Source organism: Mobula birostris, chromosome X (assembly GCF_030028105.1).
Source record: "Mobula birostris isolate sMobBir1 chromosome X, sMobBir1.hap1, whole genome shotgun sequence".
Lineage (NCBI taxonomy): Eukaryota > Metazoa > Chordata > Chondrichthyes > Myliobatiformes > Myliobatidae > Mobula > Mobula birostris.
Window position 1 is genome coordinate 19,769,781 of NC_092402.1, and position 27,873 is coordinate 19,797,653.

Genomic DNA, 27,873 nt, shown 5'->3' on the forward strand with positions numbered 1-27,873 from the left:
AATAAACGGGACCTTTTCAGAATGGCAGGCAGTGACTAGTGGGGTACCGCAAGGCTCAGTGCTGGGACCCCAGTTGTTTACAATATATATTAATGACTTAGATGAGGGAATTAAATGCAGCATCTCCAAGTTTGTGGATGACACGAAGCTGGGCGGCAGTGTTAGCTGTGAGGAGGATGCTAAGAGGATGCAGGGTGACTTGGATAGGTTGGGTGAGTGGGCAAATTCATGGCAGATGCAATTTAATGTGGATAAATGTGAGGTTATCCACTTTGGTGGCAAAAATAGGAAAACAGATTGTTATCAGAATGGTGGCCGGTTAGGAAAAGGGGATGTGCAACAAGGCCTGGGTGTCATTATACACCAGTCATTGAAAGTGGGCATGCAGGTACAGCAGACTGTGAAAAAGGCAAATGGTATGCTGGCATTCATAGCAAGAGGATTCGAGTACAGGAACAGGGAGGTACTACTGCAGTTGTACAAGGCCTTGGTGAGACCACACCTGGAGTATTGTGTGCAGTTTTGGTCCCCTAATCTGAGGAAAGACATTCTTGCCATAGAGGGAGTACAAAGAAGGTTCACCAGATTGATTCCTGGGATGGCAGGACTTTCATATGATGAAAGACTGGATCGACAAGGCTTATACTCTCTGGAATTTAGAAGATTGAGGGGGGATCTTATTGAAACGTATAAAATCCGAAAGGGATTGGACAGGCTAGATGCAGGAAGATTGTTCCCGATGTTAGGGAAGTCCAGAACGAGAGGTCACAGTTGGAGGATAGAGGGGAAGCCTTTTAGGACCGAGATTAGGAAAAACTTCTTCACACAGAGAGTGGTGAATCTGTGGAATTCTCTGCCACAGGAAACAATTGAGGCCAGTTCATTGGCTATATTTAAGAGGGAGTTAGATATGGCCCTTGTGGCTAAAGGGATCAAGGGGTATGGAGGGAAGGCTGGTACAGGTTCTGAGTTGGATGATCACCCATGATCATACTGAATGGTGGTGCAGGCTCGAAGGGCCGAATGGCCTACTCCTGCACCTATTTTCTATGTTTCTAATGCTGTTAAGTGTGAGGTGGTACATTTTGGTAGGACTAATCAAAATAGGACATACATGGTAAATGGTAGGGCATTGAGGAATGCAGTAGAACAGAGTGATCTAGGAATAATGGTGCATAGTTCCCTGAAGGTGGAATCTCATGTGGATAGGGTGGTGAAGAAATTTTTTGGTATGCTGGCCTTTATAAATCAGAGCATTGAGTATAGGAGTTGGGATGTAATGTTAAAATTGTACAAGGCATTGGTGAGGCCAAATTTGGAGTATTGTGTACAGTTCTGGTCACTGAATTTTAGGAAAGACGTTAACAAAGTAGAGAGAGTACAGAGAAGATTTACTAGAATATTACCTGGGTTTCAACACCCAAGTTACAGAGAAAGGTTGAACAAGTTCAGCCTTTATTCTTTGGAGCGTAGAAGGTTGAAGGGGGACTTGATAGAGGTATTTAAAATTATGAGGGGGATAGATAGAGTTGACGTGGATAGGCTTTTTCCATTGAGAGTGGGGGAGATTCAAACAAGAGGACATGAGTTGAGAGTTAAGGGGCAAAAGTTTAGGGGTAACATGAGGGGGAACTTCTTTACTCAGAGAGTGGTAGCTGTGTGGAACGAGCTTCCAGCAGAAGTGGTTGAGGCAGGTTCGATGTTGTCGTTTAAAGTTAAATTGGATAGATTTATGGACAGGAAAGGAATGGAAGGTTGTGGGCTGAGTGCAGGTCAGTGGGACTAAGTGAGAGTAAGAGTTCAGCACGGACTAGAAGGGCCGAAATGGCTTTTTTCCGTGCTGTAATTGTTATATGGTTAAGGAACCATGAAGGAGAACTCCTTTACTCAGAGGGTGGTGAGAGTGTGGAATGAGCTGCCAGCTCAACTGGTGAATGTGGGTTTGATTTCAACATGTAAGAGACATTTGGATAGGTACATGGATGGGAGGAGTCTGAAGGGCTATGGTCCAGGTGCAGGTCAATGGGTGCAGGACTAGCAGATTATGGACTCAATGGACTGAAGGGCCTGTTTCTGTGCTGTAGTGATCTATGACTCTAAGTTCCTATGTTCCCCTGAAACTTGTAAGGGATCCAGTTCCACCGCTCTCTTGAAACTCAGTGGCCTCCTGGTTATGGCGCAGGGTCCCTCTCTTTAGATCTCTCTCTCTAACAGTTTCCTATTAACTAGATGAGGAACAAGTGAACAGCTTTTGAAAATCACCAGGGACTGATTTCCCACATTAAAGCCTTGGTTCATAGAATTTTTTGAGGATGTAACTAGTAGAGTGGATAGGGGAGAACCAGTGGATGTGTGGATGTGGTATATTTGGATTTTCAGAAGGCTTTTGACAAGGTCCCACACAGGAGATTAGTGTGCAAACTTAAAGCACACGGTATTGGGGGTAAGGTATTGGTGTGGGTGGAGAATTGGTTAGCAGACAGGAAGCAAAGAGTGGGAATAAACGGGACCTTTTCAGAATGGCAGGCAGTGACTAGTGGGGTACCGCAAGGCTCAGTGCTGGGACCCCAGTTGTTTACAATATATATTAATGACTTGGATGAGGGAATTAAATGCAGCATCTCCAAGTTTGCGGATGACACGAAGCTGGGTGGCAGTGTTAGCTGTGAGGAGGATGCTAAGAGGATGCAGGGTGACTTGGATAGGTTGGGTGAGTGGGCAAATTCATGGCAGATGCAATTTAATGTGGATAAATGTGAAGTTATCCACTTTGGTGGCAAAAATAGGAAAACAGATTATTATCTGAATGGTGGCCGATTAGGAAAAGGGGAGGTGCAACGTGACCTAGGTGTCATTATACACCAGTCATTGAAAGTGGGCATGCAGGTACAGCAGGTGGTGAACAAGGCGAATGGTATGCTGGCATTTATAGCGAGAGGATTTGAGTACAGGAGCAGGGAGGTACTACTGCAGTTGTACAAGGCCTTGGTGAGACCGCACCTGGAGTATTGTGCGCTGTTTTGGTCCCCTAATCTGAGGAAAGACATCCTTGCCATAGAGGGAGTACAGAGAAGGTTCACCAGATTGATTCCTGGGATGGCAGGACTTTCATATGAAGAAAGAATTGATGAACTGGGCTTGTACTCGTTGGAATTTAGAAGATTGAGGGGGGATCTGATTGAAAAGTATAAGATCCTAAAGGGATTGGACAGGCTAGATGCAGGAAGATTGTTCCCGATGTTGGGGAAGTCCAGAACGAGGGGTCACAGTTTGAGGATAGAGGGGAAGCCTTTTAGGACCGAGATTAGGAAAAACTTCTTCACACAGAGAGTGGTGAATCTGTGGAATTCTCTGCCACAGGAAACAGTTGAGGCCAGTTCATTGGCTATATTTAAGAGAGAGTTAGATATGGCCCTTGTGGCTAAAGGGATCAGGGGGTATGGAGGGAAGGCTGGGGTGGTGTTCTGAGTTGGATGATCAGCCATGATCATACTGAATGGCAGTGCAGGCTCGAAGGGCCGAATGGCCTACTCCTGCACCTATTTTCTATGTTTCTATGTTCCTGTGCTGTCTTCAAATTTACTGCATTAACTAGAAAATTTAATCGTTCAGGATTATCTCCAATCTGGCATCACCAAGGTGCTAAGCGCAAAGTCTAAGCCCAATAGCTGAGCCTGAAGAACCACATGCAAAATGCTGGAGGAACTCAGCAGGTCAACCATTTGGGGCCAAGACCCTTCAACTGGACCATCCAGCATTTTGTGTGTGTTACTCTGTATTTTCAGCATCTGCAGAATCTCTTGTGTTTATGATTGGCCAAAGTCTGGAGAATGGAGATTGGAGGCCTGGAAAAAAAAAGAGATAGAGAGAGAGCGCGTGCATTGGTGGGTGGGAGCGAGGAAAGGAGCTTGTTTTGATGTTATTCTTTTGTTGCTTGTTGTGTTCTGTATTGATCTGTCGAACATTGTGAACATGTGTGTTGGGGCTGGAATGTGTGCCACATCCTGAAGTTGTGTTGATTGTTCACGCAAACGACACATTTCACTGTATGTTTTGATGTACGTGGATAAATAAATGTGAATCGGAATCTGAGTGTGCTCGATTATTGGAGTTTTACTCAGAAGTGGTGGTTCCCCATTTTCACCCAGATGCACAATTTTGAAGCTGTTGAACTTTTAATATTTATCTTTCAATCCAGGTCAGTGAGGACCGATACAGTGTGGAGTAGGCCCTTTCAGCCCTTCGAGCCACAGCAACCCTGACAAACCCAATTAACCCTAACCTAATCGTGGGACAATTTACAATGACCAATTAACCTATCCGGCATGTCTTTGAACTCTGAGAGGAAACCGGAGGACCTGGAGGAAACCCATGCATTCCATAGGGAGGATGCGCGCAGACGTTCTACAGAGGACTCTAGGATTAAATTCCATACTCGGATGCCATGTGTTGAATAGCTTCACACTAAAAAGTACACTACCGTGACATCCACATGTACTTTTCGTATACTGTAATATGCATATATAGATCTAAAACAAAATAATGCAGACACTAGAAATCTGAAGTAAAAGAGCAGACAAAAGTTCATCGACCCAAAATGTTAATCCTGTTTTGGCTCTCCACAAATAATGTCTGACATGCTGAGTATTTTCAGTTTAAGATTTTTATAGTAAATGATCTGGTTATAAATGTTCTGCTATTTCTGGGATCATGCCATTGGCAGTGGGCCTGTCCTATGTTGTAATAATGACACTAATGGAGTTCTTCATTGACTGTGAGCTTTTTTCAAAATATCCCAAAGTCATATAGCGCAAGATCTCGCTCTTTAACAGTTTCCTATTGACTAGATGAGGAACAAGTGGACAGCTGTATGAATGCCAACCAAGACCATAACCAAAGGCAATTGGCGAAGTGTAACTCTAGTAAAAATGAAAAAATAAAAGTTTTATTGAAGCAGTTAAGAATGGATACATGGATATTAGGGTAGTTCCAAACAAAGGTTCACTGGACTAATTCCTGGGATTGGAGGGCCACCCTGTCAAGAACAAAATTAGACCTATATTCTTTACAGTTTTAGAAGAATGAGAAGCGATCTTATTGAAACAAGAGACTCTGAAGGGTCAAAACCAGGTAGATGTTGCAGTGTGGGTGCTAGTGGGAGAATCTTGAAGAAGGCCAAGTACAAAGTTAATGGATAGTCACTTAAAACTGAAGTGTAGAGTCACAGAGTCATAGCACTACAGCACTGAAACTGGCCCTTTGGCCCATCTAGCTCATGCTGAACTGCTATTCTGCTTAGTCCCATCGACCCACGCCTGGATCCCTCCATACCCCTCCCATCCGTGTACTTATCCAAACTTCTCTTAACTGTTGAAATTTAAACCACATCCATCACTTCTGCTGGCAGCTTGTTCCAACACTTGCATCACTGAGTGAAAAAGATCCCCCTCAGTTTCCCCTTAAATATCTCACCATGCACGCATAACATATGACCTCTAGTTCTAGCCTCACCAACATCAGGGGAAAATGTCTGCTTGCATTTATTCTATTCATATCCTTCATAATTTTGTATACCTCTATCAAATGTCCCCTGATTCTACTACACTCTAGGGGATAAAGTCCCATTCTATTCCCTTTCCCTATAACTCAGGTCCTCAAGTCCTGGCAGCACCCTTATAAATTTTCTCTGTACTCTTTCAATCTTATGGATATATTTCCTGTAGGTAACTGACCAAAACTGCACACAATACTCCAAATTTGACTTCATCGACATCTTATAAAACTTCAGCATAACATCCCAACTTCTGTACTCAATACATTTATTTATAAGACCATAAGGCCATAAGACAAAGGAGCAGAAGTTGGCCATTCGGCCCATCGAGTCTGCTCTGCCATTTTATCATGAGCTGATCCATTCTCCCATTCAGTTCCACTCCCCCGCCTTCTCAGCATAACCTTTGATGCCCTGGCTACTCAGATACCTATCAATCTCTGCCTTAAATACACCTAATGACTTGGCCTCCACTGCTGCCCGTGGCAACAAATTCCATAGATTCACCACCCTCTGACTAAAAAAATTTCTTCGCATTTCTGTTCTGAATGGGCGCCCTTCAATCCTTAAGTCATGCCCTCTCGTACTAGATTCCCCCATCATGGGAAACAACTTTGCCACATCCACTCTGTCCATGCCTTTCAACATTCGAAATTTTTCTATAAGGTCTCCCCTCATTCTTCGAAACTCCAAGGAATACAGTCCAAGAGCGAACAAACGTTCCTCATATGTTAACCCTCTCATTCCCGGAATCATTCTAGTGAATCTTCTCCAACGTCAGCACATCCTTTCTTAAATAAGGAGACCAAAACTGCCCACAGTACTCCAAGTGAGGTCTCACCAGCGCCTTATAGAGCCTCAGCATCACATCCCTGCTCCTATACTCTATTCCTCTAGAAATGAATGCCAACATTGCATTCGCCTTCTTCATTACCGACTCAACCTGGAGGTTAACCTTAAGGGTATCCTGTACGAGGACTCCTAAGTCCCGTTGCATCTCAGAACTTTGAATTCTTTCCCCATTTAAATAATAGTCTGCCCATTTATTTCTTCTGCCAAAGTGCAGAACCATACACTTTCCAACATTGTACTTCATCTGCCACTTCTTTGCCCATTCTTCCAATCTATCCAAGTCTCTTTGCAGACTCTCCGTTTCCTCAGCACTACCGGCCTCTCCATCTATCTTCGTATCGTCAGCAAACTTAGCCACAAAGCCATCTATTCCATAATCCAAATCGTTGATGTACAATGTAAAAAGAAGCGGCCCCAACACGAACCCCTGTGGAACACCACTGGTAACCGGCAGCCAACCAGAATAGGATCCCTTTATTCCCACCCTCTGTTTCCTGCCAATCAGCCAATGCTCTATCCACGTATGTAACTTTCCCGTAATTCCATGGGCTCTTATCTTGTTAAGTAGCCTCACGTGTGGCACCTTGTCACAACGACATTGTGCAAAAAGCTCTTTACGACACGATCTACTTGTAATGCCATTTTCAAGGAATTATGGATCTGCATTCCCAGATCCCTCTGCTCTATTGCACTCCTCAGTGCCCTACCATTCACTGTTTAAGTCCTACCCTGGTTGGTCCTACCTAAGTGCAACACCTCACACTGGTCTGTATTAAATTCCATCTGTCATTTTGCAGCCCATTTTTCCAGATGGTCCAGATCCCATTGCAAGCTTGATAATCTTTCTCACTGTCTGCTACACCCCCAATCTTGGAGTCATCCACAAATTTCCTGATCCATTTAAACACAGATCATTCTTAAATTCAGATCATTGATATAGATGACAAACAACAATGGACTACCGATGTACTACCGATCCCTGTAGTATACCACTAGTCACAATCAGAGAGGCAACCATCTATTACCACTCCCTGGTTTCTCCTGTGAAGCCAATATTGAATTCAATTTACTACGTCATCCTGAATTCCAAATGAATGGTGCATTGTAGGATTCCTTGACCTTAATGCATCTCACCAATCTCAGCAAAACCTCTATAAAATGAAGATGTCAGAAGTCCCAGCCATGGAACTAAACTATGTTCTGCAGCAATATTCAAAACATTCATTTTTTTTTCTTTCCTTTTCACGCCAAGACAAGAATCGTCCAACACACTCAATAGTAATTTCTTCTTATAACACAGGAGACTATTCAGTCCATCAAGTCCATGCCAGCTCCAGAGGGAGTAAACCCCATTATTCCCACTCCCCCAGTTTTGCTGGACCCATCAGAACTCCACTTTCTTTCTTTGCCAATAAACTACACAAAGGCATCCAAATGGGTCCAAGCATATCTTTATGCTGTGTGTGACACTCCTCCCATCCCTCTTCAACAACTATCATTCCATCTCTAACTCCTCAGCTCTTTATCTAACAATGCTTCAAAGGGCTAGGGAATCAGGAACTAAATGCATATGTTTAAAGTGAGAAGGGAGAGATTTAACCTGAGGGTTCCTATTAAATATCCTTTTACACACAAAGGATGGGCCTTATATGGAACGAGCTGCCAAGGATCAGAGGGCACAGCCTCAGAATAGAAGGATGTCTCTTTAGAACAGGGATGAGGAGGAATTTCTTTAACCAGAGAGTGATGAATCTGTGGAATTCATTGCCACAGACAGTGGTTGAGGCCAAGTCATTGGATATACTTAAAGCAAAGGTTGATAAATTCTTGGTTAGTCAGGGTGTCAAGGATTACAGGGAGAAGGCAGGAGAATGGGTTGAAAGGATAATGAATCAGTCATGATGGGCTGAATGGCCTAATTCTGCTCCTGTGTCTTGTGGTCTTATAGTCTGTGCCATATGACTCTGTAAAGGTGGCATGCAATAAATTTAGCATAAGCTCTTCATTCTCTAGCTCTTTCCCTCAAGAAATGAATCCCAGATAATGTTAAGCACTGACCACAATTTTAGTTCCATTGTCTGGCAGGGTGTCAATGGCAAGACTCGCTCCTACTAGGTCCTGGCTCAGCTGGACCCCTTCAGCCTCCAAAGTTTTGACGGAGTTGACATTAATGGGCGTGCTTCGTCTCCAGCGCTGGTCTTTTGGATTCACGGCATCGGCTCTTGCATGGGACAGATGATATGTGAAATCTATTAAATGAAAGAGGATAAAGACAAATGGTTTGTGCTGTTTAGTGCTGTGTCTCAGGACAAAGTTGGCACTATGGAGTCTTCCACTTGTTGCAAAGCAACCAGATACTTTTAAATTTTATTTAGAGATTCAGCTCGGTAACAAACCCTTCCAACCCAACAAGCCCACGCCACCCAGTTACACCTCATGTGGCCAATTAACCTACTGACCCATACATCTTCAGAATGTAAGAGGAAACCTACGCAGTCACGGGGAGAATGTACCTACTCCTTACAGGCTGTGGCAGGAATTGAACCCGGTCGCTGAACTGTAATAGTGATACGCCTAATAACAGTGGTCTTCCTGCAATAGTCCAACCCCAAATCGAAAATAGAAAGACTATTGTCCAGTTACACTCATGTCTACAGTGATGAAGTGCTTTGAGAGGTTGCTTATGGCTAGAATCAACGCCTGCTAAATTAAGGACCTGGACCCACTGCAACTTGCCTATCGGCACTATAAGGTTCATCCATCGTCATCGATGAAGACCTCGACACCATTAGTACTTTTTACGAGGTCGAGTTGCTAGCTTGACCCTCAACCTGGCACAGATGGAAAGCGTGCCCGGGAGCGGCTTGACTGGATTCGAACTCGGGAACCTTCACTCCTGGAGTACGGTGCTGATGTCACTGCGCCACCAGCTGGCTGATGGCATCGAGACTAGCGCTTGATTTGGATTTAAGTGAGGGAGAGTTGCGCAGCGTCAACCTCACTCTCTCTTCCCAGTTCCCATCTGGATCCGGTGGCAAGACAAGAATTGAGATGGCTAGAGATGGGACTAGGTGCAGTGGATGACCAGGACATCTTGTGTGTCTTGTCGTGCTCTACGCATTCCACGACGCTTGCAGAGACTGCCTTCTTGATCATTGGACCTTCCATTGGTCTCGTCCGCTCAATCTGCCGGAGTCTGTCTTCACATGCTGGGATAGACAACTCCCTATCTCACCGAGGGTTTGAGACCCGTCGGCTACCCACACCTGGTTTAGCCGGCTTGTCGAAGCCGTTACCCGGGCTGTGGCCTCTGTCGCATGCAAACAGCTACGGGGAGCCACAGGTAAGAGCTGAGTGCCAGGTGGGGACCAGAGGTGGACAAACCGCCTTGAAAAGGACGCGACATGTTTCCTCACCAGAGGTGCTACCTCTCCCTGACACCCCTATCAGCACAATAGGTCTACTGTGGATGCGATCTCATTGACTCTTCACGTGGCCTTGGATCACCTGGACAATACTAATACACATGAAACTCCTTTGTACCACATGTCTCTAGAGATGTGGATTATTAGCCTCTCGCTAACAGTCACTGGATTCAGCGGTGAGAAAAGCACCTTTCTTGAACTCCATGCGTCTCGGGTCGGTCTGACTTGGGTCCCACCAAAACTGAGAAGTTGGGATGTCTTGACCACCCAAACCTTGATCTGTGTGAATACTGTGTAAATACTGCCCCCATGCAATGAACCGTTGGCAAGAAATAACAGATCTTACACTGCATACAATTATAAAGCATATTTACAGTTATCAGCTTTATCAAACAGTTAGTAGGAAAAAGAAAAAAAATTAAAAGGGCCGATTACAGTTAACCCAGTCCAAATGTGCACCCAAGTTGGAGCTCATCTTTAAGTTGTCTTTAACCCACACACTGGACCCAAGGTCTGCATGAAAGTGCACATCACATTCGGAACATTGCTCAAAATCCATCTTGAATAAGTGGACTCCCCCATGGGAGTAATGGCCCTTCCTCTTTGAACCCATTCATCTGCACAAAGCACCTTGTGCAACAGCCATCTTCCCTCTTGTTTTCTCCCATTTCACACCAAAAAGATCACCAAAGTGTCCGTCACCAAAATCTCTCCATCCAGCATTCTCTAGGACCTTCTCCCAATACCACCATCCTGATAGGCTAATACAACATTCCTAAGTTGAACAACATAGTCCCTTAACTTTAGCTCAAACCCAAACATGCTAAAAGCAGAATAGACTGCTCTTGCAGAACTGCTAAAATGAAATACCTACAGAATAACAGTAAAAATCTTAACCAGGGTGTTACACTTTCATCAGGCTGCAATTTATTGACTATAGCATTTAACACTATCATTCCTACAGTTCTGATCAAAAAGCTTCCAAACCTGAGCCTCTGCAACTGGATCCTTGACTTCCTCACCGGAAGACTGTGCGGTTTGGAAATAACGTCTCCTCCTCATCGATCATCAGTACTGGTGCACCTAAGGGGTGTGTGCTTAGCCCACTGCTCTACTCTCTCTACACCATGACTGTGTGGCTAGGCACAACTCAAACTCCATCTATAAATTTGCTGATGACACAACTATTAGCAGAATTTCAGAATGTGACGAGAAGGCGTACAGGAGCAAGATAGATCAACTAGTTGAGTGATGTCACAGCAACAACCTTGCATTCAATGTCAGTAAAACCAAGGAATTGATTATGGACTTCAGGAAGGGTAAGACAAGGGAACACACACCAGTCCTCATCAAGGGATCAGCGGTGGAAAGAGTGAGCGATTTCAAGTTCTTGGGTGTCAACATCTCTGAGGATCTATCCTGGGCCCAACATATTAATGCATTTACAAAGAAGACACGACAGCGGCGATATTTCATTGGGAGTTTGAGGAGATTTGGTATGTCACCAAAGAGACTCACAAATTTCTGCAAATGTGCCATGGAGAACATTTTAACAGGCTGCATCACCATCTGGTATAAGGTGGAGGGGTGCTGCAGCACAGAATTGAAATAAGCTACAGAAAGTTGTAAGCTCAGTCAGCTCCATCATGGGCACTAGCCTTCTCGTCATCTAGGACATCTTCAAGGAGCGATGCCTCAAAATGAGCAGGAATGGGACCTGCTCTCAGGGCCTCATGACCGGCTGCTTTTTAATATCCCAAGGACGCAGCCTGGAAGACGAGTGCGCCTTCAGGGTTACTGTTTTTTGTGGTTCTGGAGATGTGCTGATCCTAGGCCGGTGCCCCTGACTGAAGCGTCGTGGGAGAACACGGAACATCGGGATCAGCAGGTTAGCTGACGGGGGCTGTGTGTCTGGAGAGCTGTGCCTTTCTGGTGCTGACTCTCTGGGCACAGAGCTCAGAAACAGACTTTTAACATCGTGAATCAGCGAGTTGTTTGTTATGTCTCCCCTCTGGCTGTGAAACGGGGATATTTCTTTTTCCCCTATTAGGGAGAGAGAGAGCCTGTGGTATATCGAATGACCGGGTGAACGTGTAGTTTCTGGGATACTGCAAGTCTGTGTCGTTATTAACGCTTTGTTGCATGTTTGAGTGCTTGGTGGAGGGTGCTGATGCTTTTATGTTGGTGGGGGGGCTTTGGGGTTCTAACATTTTAACTGTCAGTCATTCTTTGGGGCACTCCTCTGTTTTCATGGATGCTTGTGAAGAAAAAGAATTTCAGGATGTATATTGTATAAATTTCTCTGACATTAAATGCATCTATTGAAAAGGTGGCATCCATCATTAAGGACCCCCATCACCTAGGACATGCCTACTTCTCATTACTACCATTGGGAAGGAGGTGCAGAAGCCTGAAGGCACACACTCAGTGATTCAGGAACAGCTTCTTCCCCTCTGCCATCTGATTCCTAAATGGACATCGAACTCATGAACACAACTTCACTTCCTCTTTTTGTTTCTCTTCCTCTTTTTGTACCACTTATTCAGTTGAACTTTTTAACTACATATTATATATATATATATATATATATATATATATATACACACACTTCTAACTGTAATTTACTGTTTTAATTATCACATATTGCAATGTACTGCTGCCACATAACAAGTTTCACAACACATGTTAGTGATATTAAATCTGATTTTGATTCTGAATCTGAACGTACCTGTAGAACATTACAACACACCAGAAATAGGCGCTTTGTTCCATGATGTTTTGCCAAACTGATTCAGCTAAAGGCACGTGATTAAGTGAATCTATTCTGCCTGCACATAGTCCACTTCCCTCCATTTTCTGTATACTCATGTGCCTAAAAGCCTCTTAAACACCTCTATCATATCTGCTTCCACCAGCACCTCTGGCAGGGTGTTCCATGCACCCACAACTCAATATCCTTTCAGGGAGGTTTGTTAGTGCTATTGGGGAGGCTTTAAACTAGATTTGCAGGGGGATGGGAACCAGAGTGCCAGAGCTGACAGTGTGGCTGGGGTGAAAATAAATGATGTTAAAAGTTCAAGCAAATCCGCTGATAGAAAGGTTGTGAGTGGTGGTAAAAATCTTCTGAGGTGTATATATTTCAATGCTAGGAGTATTGCGGGGAAGGCGGATGAGTTGAGGGCGTGGATTGACACATGGAATTATGACGTTATAGCAATTAGTGAAACTTGGCTACAGGAGGGGCAGGACTGGCAGCTTAATATTCCAGGGTTCCGATGTTTCAGATGTGATCGAGGCAGAGGAATGAAAGGTGGGGGAGTAGCGTTGCTTGTTAGGGAAAATATTACAGCAGTGCTCAGGCAGGACAGATTAGAGGGCTTGTCTGCTGAGTCCTTATGGGTGGAGCTGAGAAACAGGAAAGGTATGGCCACATTAGTGAGATTGTATTACAGACCACCCAATAGTCAACGAGAATTAGAAGAGCAAATCATGTGTTCAGGAAAGTTTTCTAAATCAATATATAGAGGGACCAACTAGAGGGGATGCAATATTGGATCTCCTGTTAGGAAACGAGTTAGGACAAGTGACGGAAGTCTGTGTAGGGAAGCACTTTGGTTCCAGTGATCATAACACCATTAATTTCAACTTGATCATGGACAAGGATAGATCTGGTCCAAGGGTTGAGGTTCTGAACTGGAAGAAGGCCAAATTTGAAGAAATGAGAAAAGATCTAAAAAGCATGGATTGGGACAGGTTGTTCTCTGGCAAAGATGTGATCGGTAGGTGGGAAGCCTTCAAAGGAGAAATTTTGAGAGTGCAGAGTTTGTATGTTCCTGTTTAAGGCAAAGTGAATAGGAATAAGGAACCTTGGTTCTCAAGGGATATTGCAACTCTGATAAAGAAGAAGAGGGAGTTGTATGAAATGTATAGGAAGCAGGGAGTAAATAAGGTGCTTGAGGAGTATAAGAAGTGTAAGAAAATACTTAAAGAAAGAAATCAGGAGGGCTAAAAGAAGACATGAGGTTGCCTTGGCAGTCAAAGTGAAGGGTAATCCAAAGAGCTTTTACAGGTATATTAAGAGCAAAAGGATTGTAAGGGATAAAATTGGACCTCTTGAAGATCAGAGTGGTCAGCTATATGCGGAACCAAAGGAAATAGGGGAGATCTCAAATAGTTTTTTTGCGTCTGTATTTACTAAGGAAACTGGCATGAAGACTATGGAATTAAGGGAAACAAGTAGTGAGATCATGGAAACTGTACAGATCGAAAAGGAGGAGGTGTTTGCTGTCTTGAGGAAAATTAAAGTGGATAAATCCCCGGGACCTGACAGGGTGTTCCCTCGGACCTTGAAGGAGACTAGTGTTGAAATTGTGGGGGCCCTGGCAGAAATATTTAAAATGTCGCTGTCTACAGGTGAGGTGCCGGAGGATTGGAGAGTGACTCATGTTCCGTTGTTTAAAAAAGGATCGAAAAGTAATCTGGGAAATTATAGGCCGGTAAGTTTAATGTCGGTAGTAGGTAAGTTATTGGAGGGAGTACTAAGAGACAGAATCTACAAGCATTTGGATAGACAGGGACTTATTAGGGAGTGTCAACATGGCTTTGTGCGTGATAGGTCGCGTTTGACCAATCTATTGGAGTTTTTCGAGGAGGTTACCAGGAAAGTGGATGAAGGGAAGGCAGTGGATATTGTCTACATGGACTTCAGTAAGGCCTTTGACAAGGTCCTGCATGGGAGGTTAGTTAGAAAAATTCAGTTGCTAGGTATACATGGAGAGGTGGAAAATTGGATTAGACATTGGCTCAATGGAAGAAGCCAAAGAGTGGTAGTAGAGAATTGCTTCTCCGAGTGGAGGCCTGTGACTAGTGGTGTGCCACAGGGATCAGTGCTGGGTCCATTGTTATTTGTCATCTATATCGATGACCTGGATGATGATGTGGTAAATTGGATCAGCAAATTTGCTGATGATACAAAGATTGGAGGTGTAGTAGACAGTGGGGAAGGTTTTCAGAGCCTGCAGAGGGACTTGGACCAGCTGGAAAAATGGGCTGAAAAATGGCAGATGGAGTTTAATACTGACAAGTATGAGGTATTGCACGTTGGAAGGACAAACCGATGTAGAACATACAGGGTTAATGGTGAGGCACTGAGGAGTGCAGTGGAACAGAGGGATCTGGGAATACAGATACAAAGTTCCCTAAAAGTGGCGTCACAAGTAGATAGGGTTGTAAAGAGAGCTTTTGGTACATTGACCTTTATTAATCAAAGTATTGAGTATAAGAGCTGGAATGTTATGATGAGGTTGTATAAGGCATTGGTGAGGCCGAATCTGGAGTATTGTGTTCAGTTTTGGTCACCAAATTACAGGAAAGATATAAATAAGGTTGAAAGAGTGCAGAGAAGCTTTACAAGGATGTTGCCAGGACTTGAGAAACTCAGTTACAGAGAAAGGTTGAGTAGGTTAGAACTTTATTTCCTGGAGCATAGAAGAATGAGGGGAGATTTGATAGAGGTATATAAAATTATGATGGGTATAGATAGAGTGAATGCAAGCACCCCTTTTTCCACTGAGGCAAGGGGAGAAAAAAAACCAGAGGACATGGGTTAAGGGTGAGGGAGAAAAGTTTAAGGAAACATTAAGGGGGGCTTCTTCACACAGAGAGTGGTGGGAGTATGGAATGAGCTGCCAGACGAGGTGGTAAATGCGGGTTCTTTTTTAACATTTAAGAATAAATTGGACAGATACATGGATGGGAGGTGTATGGAGGGATATAGTCCGTGTGCAGGTCAGTGGGACTAGGCAGAAAATGGTTCGGCACAGCCAAGAAGGGCCAAAAGGCCTGTTTCTGTGCTGTAGTTTCTATGGTTTCTATTCCAAAGTTTGCCCTGTAGATATCCTCCCTGTTTCCTCCCTCTCACCTTAAATACAGGCCCTCTACTATTAGACATTTCAACTCCAAGAAAAATATACTCCAAAGTCTCGACATCCTTCTGAAAAAGGGGCAAAATGAATTGAATGCAGTACTCCAGATGTTACTTCACCAGGTTATATATGGGTGCAACATAACACTTGACTCTTAAGCTCAGTGCCTCAATGAATAAAGGCAAATATGAGACTGTTAGACATAGGAGCAAATTAGGCCACTTGGCCCATCGTCAGTTCCTCCATTCAATAATAGCTGGTTTATCATCTTGTCAACGCAATTCTCCTGCATTCTCCCAGTAATCTTTGACTCCCTGTCCAATCAAGAATCTATCAACTTCCGCTTTAAGTATATCCAATGTCTTGGCCTCCTCTCCACAGCCATCTGTGGCAATGAATTCCACAGATTCACCATCCTTTGGCTAAAGAAATTTCTCTTCATCTCTGTTCTAGATGATGTCCTTCTATTCTGAGGTTGTGTCCTCTGGTCCTAGACTCCCCTATCCTCTCTACATGCACTCTATCCAGGCTGTTCAATATTCGATAAGTTTCACTGAGGTCCCCCCATTCATGCCAAATAGCTTCTTTACCACCCTGTCAACTTGTGCATGTACTCTCAGAGAACCGTGGACTTGAACCCCATTAATCCCTCGGAAAATCAACATGGTTAAGGGTCCTGCCATTAACTACATACTTCACCTTTACACTTGATCACTCGAAGTGTGGCATCTCACACTTGCCTCGACTAACTAAGGGCTGCCCATTATTTCTGATCCTAAATAAACTGTGAGAAATGATCGGCAGGAAAAAAACACTTGGACTTTTAGATCAGATGTTGAGTTTCACTGTGGAAACACAAGATCCTCCCTCTCCACTCAGTGCTTATGCAGAATCCTAATCTGAAATATTGCTAAATCCTATCAGCACTCTCCTACCTATCTCTCACCACCTAAACCCACCCCCTCTGCCACTCTAACAGATGCTATTCAACCTGCTGAGTTTCTCCTGCAGATTGTTTTTGGCCTCAGATTTCATTACAACTAGAAAACCCGAGCCTGAAGATACACAGCTTCTTCCCCTCTGCGTCAGATTTCTGAATGGACCACGCACACTACTACACTTTCTGATCTCTTTTTGCACTACTTTTTAAAATATATTTCTTATTTTAACTTATAGCAATTTCTCATGTATCACACTGTACTGCTGAAACAAAAAAAACATTTCACGACGTCAGTGATAATAAACTGATTCTGATTCTATGCAGGTAAAGTGAGGAGGTAACAAAAAAGCGAAAAGGTTGGTACTGGTTTGGGAAGTTTAAGTACAGAAAGGGGTGATAAAACAAAACAAACTGAGCAAAAAAGGAAATAAAAATGACATTGAATACTTTCTTTCCTGTAAATGCCTGCAAGAAAATAAATCTCAAGGAAGTATATATGTACATTGATAATAAATTTTCTTACAGATTTGAAAATGATCACTATTTACAATTGTTAAACTCATCATTAATTCTAGATGTGGGAGATCACGATGTGAGCTGCTTATTTCACCCTTACAGTAGTAATTCCATATTAGAATCATTTCACTATTAAGCACTTTGGAATGACCTGAATGGGATGTGAAAGGCAAATATAAATGCAAGTAAGAATTTTCCACCCAAGACATAACAAATGCAAATTAATTCACTGTTTCATCTGGCAGAGTGGCACAATGACGCAGTTACCCCAAAGCCATTGCTTCACAACTCCAGCAGCCCAGATTCAATCCTGACCTCGGTGCTGTCTGTGTGTTTGCACATTTTCTCTGTGACTATGTACAATTCTTTCGGGTACTCTACATATTCTCCCTGTGGGCATCTTCCAAGTGCTCCTGTTTCTTCCCAATTTCAAGGAAGTGCAGATCGGTAGGTTAGTTAATCCAAGACTGTATGTGAGTGGCCAGATCTAGGGGAGTTGATGGGAATGTTGGGAGAACGAGAAAAACAAGATGAAAGAATCTGTGTAAGTGAAATGTGACATCAGTGGTTGGTATAGACTCAGTGGGCTGAAGGGCATGTTTCTATGCTGTCTCTCTATCAGTACATTCCCATTAATCCTCAATGATCCCAATTTCAAGCCAAACCCCAGTCTGCACTCCAATTCTGGCACTGGGGAAGTACTTAAGAAAGATGCCACACAATTGCCAAAAGCACAGTGGGAACCTTGCTGTCCAAAGCCTGGCACAGAGCTGCATGCAGTGCCCAGAGATGGCACTAACAACATATTGATGTATAACTGGGTCATACTGCTAATTGGCAGTGCATTCAATAAATCTAGCTTCAATCACCAAGCTGTCGGAAACCCTTCCACCACTGTTACTTAATTTGTTTTATTCGTACCTATTTGTTTAATTTGTACCCATTATACGAATTTCAAGTATTTCAAGATCCTTTCACATTTCTGTGCATACTTACATGCTGATCTTGAAATCAAGGTCAAGAAGTCTAAAGCACAAAGTTATGCAAAGTCAAAGTCAAAACTGTACACTACTTTGAGATTCATTTTCTTACAGGCATTTACAGGAAAATAAAATACAATAGAATTTATGAAATACTATAACTAAACAAAGACTGACAAAAAACTAATGTGCAAAAGAAGACAAATTGTGTAAATAAAAAAATAATACCGAGAACATGAGTTGTAAAAGTCCTGGTAAGTGAGTCTGTAGGTCAGAGAATCAGTTCAAAGTGGAGGTCAAAGAAGTTATCCGCTCTGTTTCAGGAGCCTTATGGTTGAAGGGTAATAGGCTGTTCCTGAACCCAATGGTGTGGGACCTAAGGCTCCTGTACCTCCTGTCCAATGGTAGCAGTGAAAAGAAAGCATGGCCTGGATGGTGGGGGTCTTTGATGATGGATGCTGCTTTCTTGTGACAGCACTTCTTGTAAATGTGCTCAGTGGTGGGGAGGTATTTCCTGAGATGGGCTGGACTGTAACCATCACTTTCTGTAGCCCTTTCTGTTCCTGTGCATTGGTGTTTCCATACCAGGCTGTGATGCAACCAACTAGGGTACTCTCCACTGTGCATTTATAGAAATTTGTCAAAGTTTTTGGTGACATGCTAATTTCACACAAACATCGAAGAAAGTAGAGGTGCTGTTGTGCCTCCTTTGTGATAATGTTTACTGTATGTGCTGGTCCCAAGCCAGATCCTCTGATATGATATCACCAAGGAACTACTGATCCTCTCCAACTCCAATCCCCTAATGAGGACTGGCTCATAGATCTTCAGCTTCTTCCTCCCGAGGCTGATAATAAGTTCTTGGGTTTTGCTGCCAACAGATCTGATGGGCAGAGGCAGTGGTGAGAACGATGTAGTTATAGAGGCAAGTGTCCCCTGACAGCACTACTGAAGCTTGTGATTTACATAACTTGAAAGATGAGGGCGGCTGGCCTATCTTCTCCACCACCCCTCCAACTGAGGTCTCCACCTGATGGAAAGAACATCAATGTTGATGCATCACTATTCTAGAACCAACCAAATTAATTAGTAATCTTGATCAGGGCATCAAAGGTTATGGGGAAAAGGCAGAAGAATGGGGTTGAAAGAGATAATAAAACAGCCATGATGGAACATGGACTGAATAGCCTAATTCTGCTCTTACGTCTTATGGTCGATACGAAGGTAACTGAAGGGACAGAAAGTGTTGACAGAAACAGGTGAATTGATTATGGGGAGCAAGGACATGGCAGACCAATTGAATAATTACTTTGGTTCTGTCTTCACTAAGGAGGACATAAATAATCTTCCAGAAATAGTAGGGGACAGAGGGTCCAGTGAGATGGAGGAACTGAGTGAAATACATGTTAGTAGGGAAGTGGTGTTAGGTAAATTGAAGGGATTGAAGGCAGATAAATCCCCAGGGCCAGATGGTCTGCATCCCAGGGTGCTTAAGGAAGTAGCCCAAGAAATAGTGGATGCATTAGTGATAATTTTTCAAAACTCGTTAGATTCTGGACTAGTTCCTGAGGATTGGAGGGTGGCTAATGTAACTCCACTTTTTAAAAAAGGAGCGAGAGAGAAACCGGGGAATTATAGACCGGTTAGCCTAACGTCGGTGGTGGGGAAACTGCTGGAGTCAGTTATCAAGGATGTGATAACAGCACATTTGGAAAGCGGTGAAATGATTGGACAAAGTCAGCATGGATTTGTGAAAGGAAAATCATGTCTGACGAATCTCACAGAATTTTTTGAGGATGTAACTAGTAGAGTGGATAGGGGAGAACCAGTGGATGTGGTATATTTGGATTTGCAGAAGGCTTTTGACAAGGTCCCACACAGGAGATTAGTGTGCAAACTTAAAGCACATGGTATTGAGGGTAAGGTATTGGCGTGGGTGGAGAGTTGGTTAGCAGACAGGAAGCAAAGAGTGGGAATAAACGGGACCTTTTCAGAATGGCAGGCTGTGACTAGTGGGGTACCGCAAGGCTCAGTGCTGGGACCTCAGTTGTTTACAATATATATTAATGACTTGGATGAGGGAATTAAATGCAGCATCTCCAAGTTTGCAGATGACACGAAGCTGGGCGGCAGTGTTAGCTGTGAGGAGGATGCTAAGAGGATGCAGGGTGACTTGGATAGGTTGGGTGAGTGGGCAAGTTCATGGCAGATGCAATTTAATGTGGGTAAATGTGAAGTTATCCACTTTGGTGGCAAAAATAGGAAAACAGATTATTATCTGAATGGTGGCCGATTAGGAAAAGGGGAGGTGCAACGAGACCTGGGTGTCATTATACACCAGTCATTGAAAGTGGGCATGCAGGTACAGCAGGCGGTGAAAAAGGCGAATGGTATGCTGGCATTTATAGTGAGAGGATTCGAGTACAGGAGCAGGGAGGTACTACTGAAGTTGTACAAGGCCTTGGTGAGACCACACCTGGAGTATTGTGTGCAGTTTTGGTCCCCTAATCTGAGGAAAGACATCCTTGCCATAGAGGGAGTACAAAGAAGGTTCACCAGATTGATTCCTGGGATTGCAGGACTTTCATATGAAGAAAGACTGGATGAACTGGGCTTGTACTCGTTGGAATTTAGAAGATTGAGGGGGGATCTGATTGAAACGTACAAGATCCTAAAGGGATTGGACAGGCTAGATGCAGGAAGATTGCTCCCGATGTTGGGGAAGTCCAGAACGAGGGGCCACAGTTTGAGGATAGAGGGGAAGCCTTTTAGGACCGAGATTAGGAAAAACTTCACACAGAGAGTGGTGAATCTGTGGAATTCTCTGCCACAGGAAACAGTTGAGGCCAGTTCATTGGCTATATTTAAGAGGGAGTTAGATATGGCCCTTGTGGCTACGGGGGTCAGGGGGTATGGAGGGAAGGCTGGGGCGGGGTTCTGAGTTGGATGATCAGCCATGATCATAATAAATGGCGGTGCAGGCTCGAAGGGCCGAATGGCCTACTCCTGCACCTATTTTCTATGTATGTTGAGGAAACAGGGAGGCAGCAAAAGGACTTAGACAGATTGGAAGAATGAGCAAAGAAGTGGCAGAATGAATATAACATTGGGATGTATGTGGCCATGCAGGAAGAAGGAATATAGGCACAGACTGTTTCCCAAATGGAGAGAAAACTCAAAAATCATAGGTGCAAAGGGACTTGGGAGTCTGTATGCAGGATTCCCTAAATGTTCATTTGCAGGTTGTTTCAGTGGTGAGGAAGGCAAATGCAATGTTAGCATTCAGTTTGAGGGGACTAAAATACAAGAGCAAGGACTTTATAATGCATTGGTCAGACCATACTTCAAAGTTTAAAGTAAGATTTATAATCAGAGTGGGCACGTGGCCAAGTGCTTAAAGCATTGGACTAGCGACCTGAAGGTTATGAGTTCGAGCTCCAGCCAAGGGAATGTGTTGTGTCCTTGAGCAAGGCACTTAATCACACATTGCTCTGCGACGACACTGGTGCCAAGCTGTATGGATCCTAATGCCCTTCCCTTGGACAACATTGGTGTCGTGGAGAGGGGAGACTTGCAGCATGGGCAACTGCTGGTCTTCCATGCAACCTTGCCCAGGCCTGCGCCCTGGAGAGTGAAGACTGTCCAGGCACAGATCCATGGTCTCACAAGACTAACGGATGCCTTTACTTTACTTTACATACATATCATCACTTACAGCCCTGAAATTCTTTTTCTGCAGGCATACTTCACAGAACAGTAACTGTAAACTGTAACCATCAGGAACTGATAACTGTAAACAAACTGCAAATGCAGATATAAATAAATAGCAATAAATAATAAGCATTAAATAACAATATGACAGAGTCCTTAAATGAGTGTAGTGATCCCCTTTGTTCAAGAGCCTGATGGTTGAGGGGTAGTAAGTGTTCTTGAACCTGATGGTGCAAGTCCTGAGGCACTTGTACCTCCTACCTGATGGCAGCAGCAAGAAAAGAGCATGGCCTGGGTGGTGAGGATCTTTGATGATAGAGGCTGCTTTTCACTGGCAACACTTCACGTCAATATGCTCAATGGTTGGGAGGGTTTTACCCGTGATGTACTGGGCCAAATCCACTACGTTTGGTAGGATTTTCCACTCAAAGACATTGGTGTTCCATCATCATCTTCATCAGGTGCCATGCCCAGTTTGAGCTTTGACTGCCATGGCCCACAGAATCCTGTTTCGGGTCAAGTGGATCAATTTATTGGTATTCATTTCCAGTTCTCTGGCTACTGTCTCCATCATCATTTGTCTTTGCTTTCCTCTTGCTTTCTTCCCTTCAATCTTTCCCATAATTACCATGCATTCTAACTCCTCTTTCCCAATCACATGTCCAATGAAGTTACGTTGCCTTTTCATGATCTCATACGTTATTTCTCTTTTTGTGTTTGCTCTGTTCATGACATCCTCGTTAGATATTCGTTTTGTCCATGATATTCTTTGCATCCTCCTCAAAAACCACACCTCTGCTGCTACAATTCATTTCCTCATGTTACTAGATATTGTCCAACATTCTGAGCCATATAACACATCTGCATAAACGTAACATTTCAGTGCTCTGAGGTGGGTTGTCATGCCTAGTTTAGTATTGGTCAGTATACTCTTCATTCTTGTAAAGGTGTCTTTTACCATCCCTATTCTTCTTTTAATGTCCATGTCGCACCTGCCATCTGATGTCACCCAGCTTCCTAAGTAGCAAAAGTTCTGTACTTGTTTTATGTCTTCCCCGTTTATTCTCAGCCTGCAGGTAGGATTCTCCTTCTTTTTGGATATCACCATACATTCTGTCTTTTTGCAATTGATAGATAGACCCATTTTTGAACTTTCTTCAACAATCATATCAATTAAGTTTTGTAGTTCTTCCTCCATACTTGCAATTAACACAGTGTCATCTGCATATCTGAATTTATTGATGTTTTCACCGCCAACTTTGATTCCCAAGATGTCTCTTATTTTTTGTAATATTCTTTCACTGTACACATTAAATAAATCAAGGGAGAAAACACACCCTTGTCTAACACCTCTCTTGATTTTCGTAAACGGACTCACTTCTCCATCTATTCTTACAGCGCCAGTTTAAGTGTTCCCATACCAGGCCGTAATGCAGCCAGTCAGCACACTTTCCACCACACACCTATAGAAGTTTGCCAAGGTTTTCGATTGCACACCGAACCTCCGCAGACTCCCGAGGAAGTAGAGGCGCTGTCGTGCTTTCTTCACAGTATTTATGTGATGGGTGCAGGACAGGTCCTCTGAGAGAGTGACACTCAGGAATTTAAAGTTAATAACTTTCTCCATCTCTGATCCTCTGATGCTTACTGGCTCGTGTACCCCTGGTTTCCCTCTCCAGAACTCCACAATCAGTTCCTTGGTCTTATTGACATTGAGTGTGAGGTTGTTGTTATTACGCCATTCTGCCAAGTTTTCAATCTCCCTCCTGTATGCTGATTCATCACCACCTTTGATACAGCCCACAACAGTGGTGTCATCAGCAAACTTGTATATGGTGTTGGTGCTGTCCTTAGCCACACAGTCATAGGTGTAAAGCAAGTAGAACAGGGGGCTAAGTACATATCCCTGCTGTGATCCTGTACTGATGGAGATTGTGGAAGAGATGTTTGTGCCAATCTGAACTGACTGGGGTCTACAAATGAGGAAATCCAGGACTGAATTGCATAACGGGGTTATTGAGGCCCTGGTCTTGGAGTATTGTGAGCAGTTTTTGGCTCCTTATCTAAGAAAACATGTACTAGCATTGGAGAGGGTCCCGAGGAGTTTCACAAGAATGATTTCAGGAATAAAAGGGTTAACGTGTGCGGAGTGTTTGATGGCTCTGGGCCTGTACTTGCTGGAGTTTAGAAGAATGAAGGGGAAATATCACAGAAAGCTATCGAAGTCAAAGCCAAAGTTAAAGCAAAAGAGAGGGCATACAAGGAAGCAAAAATTAGTAGGAAGAGAGAGGATTGGGAAGTTTTTAAAACCTTACAAAAGGAAACCAAGAAGGTCATTAAGAGAGAAAAGATTAACTATGAAAGGAAGCTAGCAAATAATATCGAAGAGGATACTAAAAGCTTTTTCAAGTATATAAAGAGTAAAAGACAGGTGAGAGTAGATATAGGACCGATAGAAAATGATGCTGGAGAAATTGTAATGGGAGATGAGGAGATAGCAGAGGAACTGAACGAGTATTTTGCATCATTCTTCACTGAGGAAGACAGCAGTATACTGGACACTCAAGGGTGTCAGGGAAGAGAAGTGTGTGCAGTCACAATTACGACAGAGAAAGTAATCAGGAAGCTGAATAGTCTAAAGGTAGATAAATCTCCCGGACCAGATGGAATGCACCCTCGTGTTCTAAAGGAAGTAGCTGTGGAGATTGTGGAGGAGGCATTAGCGATGATCTTTCAAAAGTCATTAGATTCTGGCATGGTTCCGGAGGACTGGAAGATTGCAAATGTCACTCCGCTATTTAAGAAGGGGGCAAGGAAGCAAAAAGGAAATTATAGACCTGTTAGCTTGACATCTGTGGTTGGGAAGTTGTTGGAGTCGATTGTCAAGGATGAGGTTACAGAGTACCTGGAGGCATATGACAAGATAGGCAGAACTCAGCATGGATTCCTTAAAGGAAAATCCTGCCTGACAAACCTATTATAATTTTTTGAGGAAATTACCAGTAGGCTAGACAAGGGAGATGCAGTGGATGTTGTATATTTGGATTTTCAGAAGGCCTTTGACAAGGTGCCACACATGAGGCTACTTAACAAGATAAGAGCCCATGGAATTACGGGAAAGTTACATACGTGGATAGAGCGTTGGCTGATTGGCAGGAAACAGAGAGTGGGAATAAAGGGATCCTATTCTGGTTGGCTGCCGGTTACCAGTGGTGTTCCACAGGGGTCTGTGTTGGGGCCGCTTCTTTTTACATTGTACATCAACGATTTGGATCATGGAATAGATGGCTTTGTGGCTAAGTTTGCTGATGAGACAAAGATAGCTGGAGGGGCTGGTAGTGCTGAGGAAACGGAGAGTCTGCAGAGAGACTTGGATAGATTGGAAGAATGGGCAGAGAAGTGGCAAATGAAGTACAATGTTGGAAAGTGTATGGTTATGCACTTTGGCAGAAAAAATAAACGGGCAGACTATTATTTAAATGGGGAAAGAATTCAAAGTTCTGAGATGCAACGGGACTTGGGAGTCCTCATACAGGATACCCTTAAAGTTAACCTCCAGGTTGAGTCGGTGGTGAAGAAGGCGAATGCAATGTTGGCATTCATTTCTAGAGGAATAGACTATAGGAGCAGGGATGTGATGTTGAGGCTCTATAAGGCGCTAGTGAGACCTCACTTGGAGTACTGTGGGCAGTTTTGGTCTCCTTATTTAAGAAAGGATGTGCTGACGTTGGAGAGGGTACAGAGAAGATTCACTAGAATGATTCCGGGAACGAGAGGGTTAACATATGAGGACCGTTTGTCCGTTGGTGCGGTCTTTCATTGATTATATTATAGTTATTATTCTATCATGGATTTACTGAGTGCTCCTGCAAGAAAATAAATCTCAGGGTTTTTTTTATGAAGACATATATGTACATTGATAATAAATTTACTTTGAACTTTGACTTGTGCACAAAAATCCCAGGAGATCAGCAGTTTCTGAGATACTCAAACCACGCTGTCTGGCACTAACAGTTAATTCACAGTCAAAGTCACTTAGTTCATATTTCTATCCCATTCTCATGTTTATTCTGAACCTGTTGACCATGAATGCATGATTTTATGCTACCACATGATTGACGGATTAGATATTTGCATTCTATCTCAAATACACAATACATTGATTTATGAAGGCTAATGTTCCAAAAGTTGTCTTTACAATCCTATCTAACTGTGACTCCACTTTCAATGAATTATGTACCTATATTCCCAGTTCCCTCTGTTCTACCACACCCCTCAGTGCCCTACCATTCACTGTGTAGCTGTAAGTGTAAATGTGTTGGCGCTTGGCCAAGTGGTTAAGGAGTTCGTCTAGTGATCTGAAGGTTGCTACTTCGAGCCTTGGCTGAAGCAGCGTGTGTGTCCTTGAGCAAGGCACTTAACCACACATTGCTCTGCGACGACACCGGTGCCAAGCTGTATGGGTCCTAATGCCCTTCCCTTGGACAACATCGGTGGCGTGGGGAGGGGAAACTTGCAGCATGGGCAACTGCCAGTCTTCCATACAACCTTGTCCAGGCCTGCGCCTTGGAAATCTTCCAAGGTGCAAATCCATGGTCTCACGGGACTAACGGATGCCTAAAAAAACATTTACCCTATCTATACCCCTCACAATTTTGTATACCTCTATCAAATCTCCTCAATCTTCTATGTTAGAAACATTGAAAACCTAAAGCACAATACAGGCCCTTTGGCCCACAAAGCTGTGCCGAACATGTCTTTACCTTAGAAATTACCCAGGGTTACCCATAGCCCTCTATTTTTCTAAGCTCCATGTACCTATCCAGGAGTCTCTTAAAAGAACCTATCGTTTCCTCCTCCACCACCGTTGCCTGCAGCGCATTCCACGTACTCACCACTCTCTGCGTAAAAAACTTACTCCTAATACCTCCTCTGTACCTGATTCCAAGCACCTTAAAACTGTGCCCTCTCATGCTAGCCATTTCAGCCCTGGGACAAAGCCTCTGACTATCCACACGATCAATGCCTCTCATTATCTTGTACACCTCTATCAGGTTACCTCTCATCCTCTGTCGCTCCAAGGAGAAAAGGCTGAGTTTACTCAACCTATTCTCATAAGGCATGCTCCCCAATCCAGGCAACATCCTCGTAAATCTCCTTGTAAATGTTCTAAAGAATATAGTCCTAACGTATTCAATCTTTCCTTATAACTCAGGTACTTCAGACCTAGCAACATCTTGTAAATTTTCTCTGTACTCTTTCATCCTTAGTTACATCTTTCCTGTAGGTGACCAAACTGCACACAATACTCCAAATTAGGCCTCACTAACATCGTATATAACTTCAATATTACGTCCTATCTCCTATACTCAATACATTGATTTATGAAGGCTAATGTTCCAAAAGTTGTCTTTACAATCCTATCTACCTGTGACTCCACTTTCAATGAATTACGTACCTGTATTCCCAGTTCCCTCTGTTCTACCACATTCGTCAGTGCCCTACCATTCACTGTGTAAGACCTACCCTGTTTGGTCCTACCAAAGTGCAACACCTCACACTTGTCTGCATTAAGTTCCATCTGCCATTTTTCAGCCCATTTTTCCCACTGATGCAGATCCCTCTGCAAGCCATGATAGCCTTCCTCACTGTCCACTACACCTCCAATCTTGGTGTCATCCATCATTGATGTAGATAATAAACAACAAGGGACCCAACACCGATCCCTGTGGCACACCGCCAGTCACAGTCAGAGAAGCAACCATCTATGAACACTCTCTGGCTTCTCCCACAAAGCTTGGAAGAGGAGCTTAGGAGGAGACAATGGCACCTAACGGTGACTCCCCTGCTTGCATCTTCATAAGCAGCTCTATTTCTATCTTTAATATCTCTATTTCTCCCTTTTGGGGTTCTTTTGAAGACCCTGGCCTGGAGTTACACACTGACTACGGTTCTTTATGAGAATGGGACCTGC

At 43.5% G+C, this 27,873-nt stretch overlaps 1 protein-coding gene across 2 annotated transcripts in view; it reads right to left on the reverse strand.

Annotated features, from left to right (window-relative positions):
• The window catches only part of LOC140191385 (plexin domain-containing protein 1-like), a 618,167-nt gene that overhangs the window by 485,694 nt on the left and 104,600 nt on the right, over positions 1-27,873 (reverse strand). For both annotated transcript variants that reach the window (XM_072248762.1, XM_072248761.1), the window contains exon 2: positions 8,462-8,652. In XM_072248762.1, the coding sequence (XP_072104863.1) occupies positions 8,462-8,652 (191 nt within the window). The remainder of the gene's footprint in view (positions 1-8,461; positions 8,653-27,873) is intronic.